We start from the raw sequence: 10,994 nt of genomic DNA on the forward strand, positions 1-10,994 counted from the left end.
GGGGGGTGCAGAGCACTGATAAGTATCACAGGATGGGGGGAAAACAGCCCAACCACACCCCCACGTGTTCTGCTGTCCAACTCAGCCTGTGTCCTTTTCCCCAGAGCACCTCACTCCCACACTGAGTCCTCAGAACTCAGGTGATGGTGTGGCATGACACCTTGGCCACATGACATACACACATACCCAGAGCCCAGGACACTCACAGAAGCCTCGCCCTCTTCCACCAAAATTGCTTCACACCTGGAGAAAAGCAGGCCTGAAGGGGGCAACCCACCACAAGGCTGCTGTCCCAGAAACCACTGCAACGTCCAGGCACCCAGAGCCCACAAGGCAGAAGTCTGCCCACCGGGCTTGTCAATGATGTGACACTCCCAAACTCCCTCCCACTGAAGCCGTGGCACGCTCCCTCGATAAGAACCCTATAACGCTGTCACCTACAAATAAATCTTGGGTTGCTTTCGTGCTTTCAACTGGAAGCAGAGGTGTTGTCTTATCCCTAGGGCTCAGCAAGTGGCCAGAAAGCAGAAGGGCTATTGATGGGAACAGAGGCCGGAGGTAACACGTGATCAGAGGCTGGGTCCAATTAGCAGCTGGGGAATGAGGGACCAGGCAGGTCACCAGGCTGTAGGGCCAGGTTCCGGCTTCCCTCTCGGTCTCGGCTACTTTCCCGGGGGCATGACCCTGGGCATCCTCAGCAGTATTGGGATTTACAGCAATTTGAATTTCTAACAGTACTGCGGGGAAGCGACGGCGGTCAAACGGCAGTCACCCCCGCCAGAGCACGGAGTCCCGGGGTGTATTTACCAACCAAGACCAATGCTGTCTCGTCCTGGAGATAGCAAACTGCACGTGTCCTACTTAACGGAAAAGCTTATACTCAGGAGACTCAATCCAATCCCCAAACTAGCCGGCGGGCCACCCGTCCGGGGCCCGGGCATCCGCTGTAACCGACTTTGAGTTCCATGTACCGACTCTCCGAGTCCAGAGTTCCCGTGGGCGCAGGCGGGGACGCGGCGGACCGGCAGCCAGATCAAGCGGTGCCCCGCGGCCCCACGCCCCCAGTGCGCCGCTCCAGCCGGGTGGACAAGCAGTCCGAGGCCCCGGCTCAGGCCCATGTCGCGCGCGCTTACCTCTCCCCGTCGCCACGCGTGGGCCGCCGCCGCGCTCAGGCTCGCCGTGGTGGAGGCCAGAGCAGGGTGCGGGAGAGTCGGGCCCGCGCCAGAAAGAGCCGCCGCCGCGCTGGGACCTAGCCCACCGCACCCGCCACAGCGCCGCCGCCGCTTTAGCTTCCAAGATGGTCGCTCACGGGGCGGGACCGACTGCACTTCCGCTTCCGGGGTGTGGGGGTGGCCGCTCTAGGCAGCGCTGGCGGACTGTTCCCTCGTTTCACTGTTACAGCCTCGAGATATGGCGCGACAGCAATCTTAAAGTCTGGGCATTTGAACGCGGCCGGCCGCGGTTTCGCGGGCCGGATGCCAGGGCTCGCTTCCCGCAACCGGAGCGCCCTTCAGGCAGTCAGACGCTGCCAGCGGAGACACAGTGAGCGGCCGGTGGAGGCCCCACAGCCCCACTCTCAAGCTTCCCTCCAAGCTTCCTGTTCTGCAGAGAGCTGCCGGATTAGAGGCGCAGTTCCCAGGAGTACTCCCAATGAAAGGGAACCCCGACCCTCACTCCGAACACTTTTCCCAGGATCAGTCCAGTCTAGATTAGGGACCCGGAGTCTTGTTCCCATTTAACGGGAAAGCACTGAGGCCACCCATCCCTTCAGTGACTAATCCTTCCCCCTAGTGGTTACGAGTCTGTCTGGCTGCTAACCTCAAGGTCAACAGTTCGAAACTACCAGCGGTTCCGCAGGAGAAAGATGAGGCGTTCTGCTCCCGTAAAGATTTACAGCCTCGGAAACCCTATACAGGGTCGCTATGAGTCGGAACCGACTCCACGGCACACTACCACCACCACCCTCTCAGGACCCATAGAAGTCCAGTTCTGGACTGCCACCGAGGGACTTGGAGCCCTGCTGGCAAACCTGCCCCATAACTACAGGACTGTCTACACAGTCCCATAACTTTTGTGGGGAAAATGTGCTAGTAAGAATACTCCACTGTTTCCCTGCCCGCCAAGTTTTCCACCCGGCTGGTGAATAGGGTCATTGTGAGCCAGTGGACATTGGCACTGAACTTGTTTTCTGTTCCCACGGTCCCCTCCCTGGCCTTAGGCGAGTAGGGGTAGGGGGAGAGGCACAGCCAACTACCAGCCATCTGATTCAGGGCTGAGTGGGGAAGTGGCCTGCGAGGGGAAGGGGTGTTCAGGGAGGAGAGGATAATGGTTCCCATGTCACAGGGTGAGACTTTGGCTGTAGTGAATATAGCCACAGCCCTGGACTTGGACAGGCTACCCAGTTCAGACCAGCTTTAGGTCAAGCTCACATCTCCCAGCTCAGGCCCATCTAGCCTGACCACCCCTACCCCTGCCAGAGCCTTGGGTTGACTGTGGGTCCTGTGTACAGATGGACTTAACAACTTCCTTTGTTCAGGGACATGTGTGAACACCTGTGTGAATGTTTTGCATCCCATGACCACACCCTAACGTCTTCCCTTGCCCCATCTTTGCATGCTAAACTCATTATTTTCCTTGGGGCCCCTCCCGGATGTCACTTGCTGGCTTTATCCATGGACTCCTGCCTCCCCAGGGCAGAGAGCGCCAAGCATGAAAGCATCTGTCCTTTAATGTCCTCACCATCTGACTCGATACAGGGAGGTTTGGGTGAATGGTCAGTTGATGACCGGAAAAGGGGAGAGCTGCTCAGGTGAACCTATAACCACTGCTGTGAAATACAGCCAGGAATAGGACCAAGCGAGGGACTTAGGGTGCTTCCACACATTGTCCCAGGAGGCCTCTGCCCCTGTGAACTCCCCAGTAGCCGAGTTAGTAGGCTTTGAATTCACCTTTACTTCAACCCCACTTCCTCCAGGAGTTAACCTGGGCTGGTATGAGGTGGCTGACCATGTGACAATTTATGGACAATGAAGGCCTGACTGTCTACCTGGTCAGTGGCAGAGTGTGACTAGACCAGCAGTCACCCTGGCCCCTGAGCCCATGGAGCCCTGAGCCCTCGCTGGCATCATAATTGTATCTTTAGAGGCCATTCCACAGTTCTATGAAGTATCATGTTTGGTAGGTGGAGGGCTCAGAGAAAAAGAGGAAGATCTCCCAACGAGATGACTCAGGGCCCAGAAGAAGCCTGTGTGCCTCCCTGTGTGTGTGTACACAGTGCCATGAGGCAGTCCTTGCCCCAGACTCCTGCCCTGAAAGCATTCTTGGCCTGAGGCTCTCCTCCCACCTAGAGCCCATCACCTCCAGGAAGAGTGAGTGGTGCTCATTTTAACTCATAGAAAGCTATGTATGGGGGTCATCGGGGGCACTGGGAGTATAGGCACAAGGTGCACACGCAATCCACACCCACCCATAAAGCACAAACAAGGAAGAGGGCAGATCAGGGGCTTCTGCTTCTATGCATGCTCCCCATCCCATCTCATGGGGAATGATGTCCTGGCAGGAGCTTGAGAGGGTCCTGAGGAGACTATTTCTGTGGTGAAATGAATTACTTAATGTTATTATGTGGCATGGAGTCGCTTCTGACTCATAGCGACCCTGTACAGGGTTTCTGAGGCTGTAAATCTTTATGGGGACAGAAAGCCTCATCTTTCTCCCACGGAACAGCCGGTAGTTTTGAACTGCTGACCTTGCGGTTCACAGCCCGATTCGTAACCACTATGCTACCAGAGCTCCTTGAATTACTTAATATGGCTCTATTAACCATAGTCTTTGTGACTCCCATCAATGATTGAGTTGTTAAGTGCCATCAAGTTGGTTGGGACTCATAGCAACCCTGTATAAGGCTTCCGAATCTTTATGGAAGCAGAAAGTCTCATCATTCTCCTGCAAAGCAACTGGTGGGTTTGAACTACCAACCTTGTAGTTAGCAATCCAGTGCGTATCCTACAGCACCACCAACGTTCCTAGTGATTGGGTGAGACTATGCAAATAAGGGAGTCCTGGTGTGGCACTGTGAGTTAATGCGCTGGACTGCAAGATCGGTCGGCAGTTCAAGCTCACAAGCTGCTCCTCAGAAACCCTATACAGGGTTTGTGTTAAGGCTTATGTGTCAACTTGACTGGGCCATGATTTTCAGTGGTTGGCACTCATATAGTGATGTCATTATCCTCCATTTTGTGATGTGTCTATGCCTGTAATTATGATCCCATTGGGGAGTGAGGTGTCCTTTATGTTAATCAGGCAGGGTTGGGATGTCTCTTGAATCATTGACTTGCTATAGGGTTTTCTCTAAAGAAGATTAACTAATGAAGCTTATGTATATCTATATAAAGAGAGTTTTATGTCAAGGAAAAGACTCACACAACTGTAGAGGTTGGCAAGTGCCAAGTCTGCAGGTCAGATGAACAAAGATCAGAAAATCAGGTACCAGAAAGGCAGGTTCAGAAGATAAAATGGCAGGGTGCTGATGACTCTCGGGATTAAGCAGGTCACAAAACAAGCCACTGGCTCAAGTCATGATGAGGAGCCAAATGTAAGATCCAGATCCAGCAGAAAGCAGCAAGTGTCCATTATATTGGGAACAAGCCACACCCCTGAGGAAAATTCCTTTCAATTGATTGGCTACTCGGAGCAGATGTCACATACACGTCATTACATTATATTAGGTCTAATATAATGTCAGGAAGGAACAGTCGCTGGAGAAGGATGTCATGCTGGGTAAGATGGAGGGTCAGAGAAAAAGAGGAAGACCCCCAACGAGATGGATCAGCTAGGTGGCATCATTGATGGCGTCAAGCATGGCAGCGGTAGTGAGGTTGGCCCAGGATCGGACATTGTTTCGTTCTGCTCTGCATGGTTCCAACTCAATGGCACCTGACAACAACAACAATACATCTCAACTGTCAAAGCACTGAAAATCCTGGCCCAGTCAAGTTGATGCAAAACTGACCACACACCACCCCTTGTCAACTTGACACCTGTATACATCTACTTGTTGTTGTTGTTGAGTGCTGTCGAGTCGGTTCCAACTCATAGTGACCCTGTATAGGATTTCTGAGGAGTGGCTGGTGAGCTTGAACCTTGTGGTTCAAACCGACCTTGCAGTCCAGCGCATTATCCCACAGCACTACACCAGGATTCCATATATGTCCTTAAACCATATGAAATTTATAAATAAAGACAATTATAAAGTCATACCTGTGCCTAATATGATACAACTAACACATATACAACCAAAAATGTAATAATCCCATTTACATCTTGCATTTTGTAAATGAAAAAAAATTTTTGATGCACACATACAAGGAAAAAAATACTTGTTACAATTATACTCCTTGTTTCTGTAACTGGTCACATGGCCACAGCTGATATTTTAAACTCTCTTTTTCTACCACCCATTCCATATTCCCTTTTCAAGGACCTCAACTGGTTGTAGTTCTTTGCCTGGTGGGATGACTCAAACCTTCAGTCCTGAAGGGTCTGGGCTGTTAGTAGTCATGTCAGAATCAGGTTGCTGTAGCTAACCATTGACTTTGAACACAGGGCATGGTGGTACTAAGAGACGTACACCCTAAGGCATCTCCTGGATTGTACACATTCTTCTTTCCTTCCGTTATATAATGACAGTCCAGGGTCCCCTTGGTAATAAGGCTAAATCACACCACCCAATACAGTAACTCACTTCTTTGCCTGTTGATCCAGAAGAATAAGGAGCTCAAAGAGGACAGGGGGCATTTTTAAACTTCCAGTTCAATGGAATCAGTTTCTCCCAAGTGGAAATATCCCTCCTTTTGAAAATAACAGGTCCAGTCCCAAGAACATAGGATCACAGGGACAGAAAGCAAAATGTTTTTGAGAGGAACACTAGAAGTAATAATAAGTGGTGCCATTCCTATTTCCACCCCTAGGTTCCTGGACCCATGCATCCCAGCTGTTGAAGAAACAGCACGATGTATTGGACACTTGCTGTAAATCATATACAGCCTCCTGAAGAGTATTGCCCTAACCCTGCAAGAGACTGCTACATAGCTGACATCATAATTGTGTGTTCAGAGGCCATTCCACAGTTCTATCAAGTATCATGTTTGGTAAGGTGGAGGGTCAGAGAAAAAGAGGAAGATCCCCAATGAGATGGATTGGCCAAGTGGCCGCATTGATGGATTCAAGAGTGGCAACAGTAGTGTGGTTGGCCCAGGATCAGGCAGTGTTTCATTCTGCTGTGCATAAGGTCGCTATGGGTCAGTACCGACTTGATGGCACCTAACAACAACAACAACATCAAGTCATCTGTTTCAGGATGATGAGGATCATGGTAAGACCAGAGAATGCCACAAGCATGGGCCCATTGCCACACTTTATTTGCTGTGAGGTGAGTCCCTTGATCTGACGCAATGCTGTGTGAGATACCATGAGGACAGAAGAGGCATGAATGGTAGTTTGAGCAGAAGCATGCATACAGGGAAGGCAAATCTGAAGAGGAGGATTAGTTTCCACAGAATGTCATTCTATCCACTTGATTGTTAGAATCCTCTCTGCTGAGACACCTCTTTGGTAAGCATTCACATGAGACACAAATATCTTCACTTTTTTGGCCCATTCAGAGAGGTATAGCCACATACCTCTTCCTACAGCTCCTTTTCAACGATTGTCCAATCATGTTCCTTCCAAGTCCCTAACGATCCGTTTAAACCATTGGCAACAGCCCATGGATCAGTATATAGTTGTACATCTTACCACTTCTCTTTCCAAGCAAAGTGAACAGCCAGTGGATGATCAGAGCTCAACTAGAAGAAGAAAGACGAAGGAAAAAAGAGTAATCTGATACAATTTGATGAACTTGACCTACACCTATGGATGCAGTAGCTCAAAAGAGGGAACAAGTCTTTACAGCGAGGATCATTCCCACCCCCTTGGTAAGTAGGGTAGACAGGGATGGGCAACATGGACATTGGCTACCCAAAATGGGGGGGGGGGGCTACAAAGGCAAGAAGTGACTGGCTTACAAGCTTTCAAGAGGGAGCCTAGATCCAGAGGGCGCAGAGGAAGGTAGAATCTCCATGAAGTAGTATCTAATCTGTCTGGGGGTGGGGAGGGGAATGAAAGGAGATGGGGATAGGTCTCTTATGATACAATAGTGAATAAATGCTGTCAGGACTGACTGTGAGGGTTGGAAATGTAAAGGTAGACCTTTTGTAGCAAAAGGGGAGTGGCTGACTTTGCAGTCCAGGAGCAGAGGTCCCTGGGACCATCAAGGGAGAAGAATGGAGTGTGGGACCCTACCCAGAGAAACAGTGATGCCAGAGATGGAGGCAGAGATGATGACATGGAGAGATGGAATGGCTGGGGACTCTAGACCCAGAGAGGGAGAGAGGCTGTGTGCTGGTGACCAAGGGGCAGGCTAGTGGGGTATACACTTTGATTGGTTGATGATGCATGGAGGGGATTGTAATAATTGCAATGAAACGATATACGATAGAATGAATGTAAAGCTAATGTTCTCTCATGTAAACTATCACATAATTCACAATAAAAACTTGGGGGGGGGGAGTGAAAAGCCAGATGCATTGCTTGAAATTCTGCCCATTGGGGGGACTGGCCTTCCCACTGTCCTTCAGGGACGTTCCCAAAAGGGGCTGTAGTGCTGCTGCTGTCCACTTTCAAGTGATGTCTGCATATCATGCGGAACCATCTGTAAGCCAAGCACAGGTTTTCTCTTCCTTGGTCCACTTATCCTATGGACTTCTCCATGAGACCATGGGAGCAGACTGGGAAAGGAAAGGTAATGTGACAGGAGTGGTCTCATGGGCATTTGAGCTACTTCTTCATGTAGCTTCTGTATGCCTTCAGATCCTGCTGGAGCCCACTCTTATATATCATTTCCATTTAATGACGGAGTGCTGCTGTGCACGTCCAACCTTGGGACTCTGTAGGTCAGACAACACCCAGTTCATGATGGGCAGCTTCAGTTGCATGGTGACTTGGTGGCCCATGGTTAGGCATTCAGTATCTTCTAAGGCCCAGTAACAAGCCAAAAGGTGCTCCGCAAAAGAAGAGTAGTTAACTGTGGAGGATGACAGGACTTGGCTCCAAAATCCTAAGGGTCTGCATTGTGATTCACCAACAGGGGCCTGCCCCAGACTCCAAACTGCATCGCTGTCTGCTACTGACACTTCAAGCACCATTGGATCATATGATCCAAGTGGCAGAGCAACTTGCCAAGTGGCAAAGTGGGCAAGGCTTTCAGGAACACCAAGGAGGCCCTTCACCCACCTTGGCACAGAGCCCCTGGACCACTCACCTCAGCAGGATCCAGCACATGAGTGCCGAGTGCACAGACCCCTCAAGCTCCAGATAGATTGGCCCAGAACCCCCCAAGGCCAGGTGGAGGCCAATGGTTGATTCCAGGCTGCCCCTGAGTATGGGGTTCATCATACAGCAGTGCCCTGCTTGGTTGCCACATGACAGCAGGGGACCAGTAGTCCCCAAGCAGCCCCTTACTGCTCCCAATACTGCCACTGCTAAGAACAAAGTGAGTAACCTTAGGACTGTGCTCAGCTGGCTGACCGGAGAGGGCTGAGCGGAGCCAAGGCTGTGCTCATCCACTTTCTTGACACCTTCGCCTCTTCTCACCATAGTCCAGTGAGCAGCAAGTGTGGTCCAGCCTCATGCCCAGCCTCATGCCAAGATACCAATCTGCCCCACCCACAGTACCTTCTGTTTCCCTGGGGACTGGAAGGGGCCTGGGGGAGGAGAGAAAGAACCATCTGGCCTCATTGGCACTAGAGAAAGTATCTGCATTGTAGGGGGAGAGGGGAGAAGCAGGAGACCCTCTATCCTCTTAAACATATGTGTTGGGGTTACCTCTTGGCGTTTCTCCAGGCTCAGAGCTGGGCCTTGTAACATAGGGACTTCAGTCTCTCAGTCCTCTGGGGACTTGGTCCACTGGGACCTAGGCCATTCTTAGGCCACTGAGGCTACATGTCTCCTGCAAACCAAGTTCGGACTCAAGCCTGGCCAGACAGGGATCCATGTGTCTCTCTGCCTTTGATGGAACCTTGTCTCCTACAGGAGAGCCATGCCCCAACTCCTTTCTAGCTCCTTTGGGCTGCACTGGGCCCACCTCCCTCCCCTGGGCTTCCTGGGGGGCTTGCAGCCCATTGCTCTTCTGGCACTCGCTGTTGTGACCCCATGACACTGGGAAGCACATGCTGCTCCAGCTTTAATTACCCAAACAGGGCCCAGGAACCCTTCCTCTACTCCCACTGATGGCCTCCCCAGGCAGCACACACCCCCAATCAACACTGTGGTCCACGGCGCACAGACCCACCTCCAGAGGGAAACTGCTGCCGGTGGAGGGAGGCCAGAGACTGGGTCTCCACGCACTCAACATAGCCGCTCCAACTTCTGAATTTGTGCCCTTGCACTTGAGGAAACAGGCTCAGACAGGTTGAACAATTTGGGCATGTTGCACAGCTGGTCAGTGACAAGGTCACGATTTGTACCCACATCTGGGTGAAACTAGGAGCCAGCTCTTTTTCACATGACTTCCCCTCCTGTTACCACAAAGGGACCATCTGCCTCCTTCTAGCTTGCTTGCTTCCAAGGCACAAAGGTCATGGCCACACCCCTTCTCAGAGTCCAGGCCCTCATCACTGACTGGGGCGTGGTGTTGGGAACCCAGAGTCTGTACTGGGGAAGGGCAGCAGGGCCTCAAGCTTGGAACCAAGTTGAGCTCTGGTCACTTGGGATGGTGAGGCCATTGCATCATCCTAGGGCTATATTGGGTTGTCCAGTGGGACCCGAGACAGTGAGTGAGCATGGAGTATGAGGACACCTGGTGTTTTAGTGAGACAATAGGTCATCCTGGGGGCACAAGGCAATCTGGTGATCTTAAAGGCCAGAATGGACACCTGGTTGTTCTGGAGGCCAGGGACATTTGGTCATTCTGGGGGGCTGGGATACCTAGTAATCTGGGGAGCATGGGGACACCTGGTAGCATTGGGGGGTATGGGAACTCCTGATGGTTCTACCTTGAACACTACTGGTTTCATATAACTATACACACATAAGCAGAGGACTTAAGTTTCAGAAATAGTGTGATTTGGTGATTTGGAACTTGTGTGTGGTGTGATGTCTTAGAGTGTGGTGTGCACTTAGTGTGTAGTGTGTGATCTTAGCGTGTAGCATGTCATCTTAGCATGTGGCACATGATCTTATTTAGAGTGTTGTATATGGACATATCGTGTGTGTTTAGTTTGTGGTATGTGGACTTACTGTGTGGAGTGTGGTCTGAGTTGTGGTATGGTCTTATGGGGTGTGTCCTCTTAGCATGAGACATGTCATCTTTTTTTTTTTTTTTACTTTTTGTTGTGAATTGAGTGAAGGTTTAGAGAGCAAATCATTAGTTTTACATTCAACAAATCATATACCTTGGTTCATTACAATGACTGCAATCCCCTCCATGTATTACAACTATAGTTGTTGTTGTTTGACCTTGCATAGAGTTTCTGAGGCTTTAAATCTTCATAGGAGCAGAAAGTCTCCCCACGGAGTAACTGGCAAGCTCGTACCCTGGACCTTGTGATTCACAGTCCAGTGCTTACCATAGAGCATCACCATCAGTTAACAGTATTTAACCTCTCTTCATTTTACCTCTTGCAGTCCTTCCTGTGTCTCTTGCTAGCTTCATCTTTCCTCTGCCAACCTCCCTCTTGTATATTACTGAGTCCCAACACCCATGTTATCATGTGTCCACCCTCTGCCATTGGTCAGTAAGTGTCAAGTCAATTCTTAATCACGGTGACCCTGTGTAGGGTTTCTGAGGAGCATCTACCCTCTGTCAGGTGCCATCGAGTCAGAACCGACTCATAGCGACCCCATGCACAGCAGAACGAAACAATGTCCGATCCTGGGCCAACCTCACTACCGCTGCCACA

General features: G+C 50.8%; 2 protein-coding genes across 2 annotated transcripts in view; one reads left to right on the plus strand and one right to left on the minus strand.

Moving 5' to 3' along the window:
• Nucleotides 1-1,140, minus strand: part of UBE2J2 (ubiquitin-conjugating enzyme E2, J2) — a 12,755-nt gene extending 11,615 nt beyond the window's left edge. Inside the window, exon 1 of the mRNA XM_006871703.1 lies at nt 1,134-1,140. The gene's annotated coding sequence lies outside the window, so the exon portion shown is untranslated. The remainder of the gene's footprint in view (nt 1-1,133) is intronic.
• SCNN1D (sodium channel, non-voltage-gated 1, delta subunit) overlaps nt 966-10,994 on the plus strand; it is a 24,367-nt gene continuing 14,338 nt past the window's right edge. The window contains 2 exon segments of the mRNA XM_006878395.1: nt 966-1,199; nt 1,290-1,542. Coding sequence (XP_006878457.1) covers nt 966-1,199; nt 1,290-1,542 — 487 coding nt within the window.

Source organism: Chrysochloris asiatica, unplaced genomic scaffold (assembly GCF_000296735.1).
Source record: "Chrysochloris asiatica unplaced genomic scaffold, ChrAsi1.0 scaffold00173, whole genome shotgun sequence".
NCBI lineage: Eukaryota > Metazoa > Chordata > Mammalia > Afrosoricida > Chrysochloridae > Chrysochloris > Chrysochloris asiatica.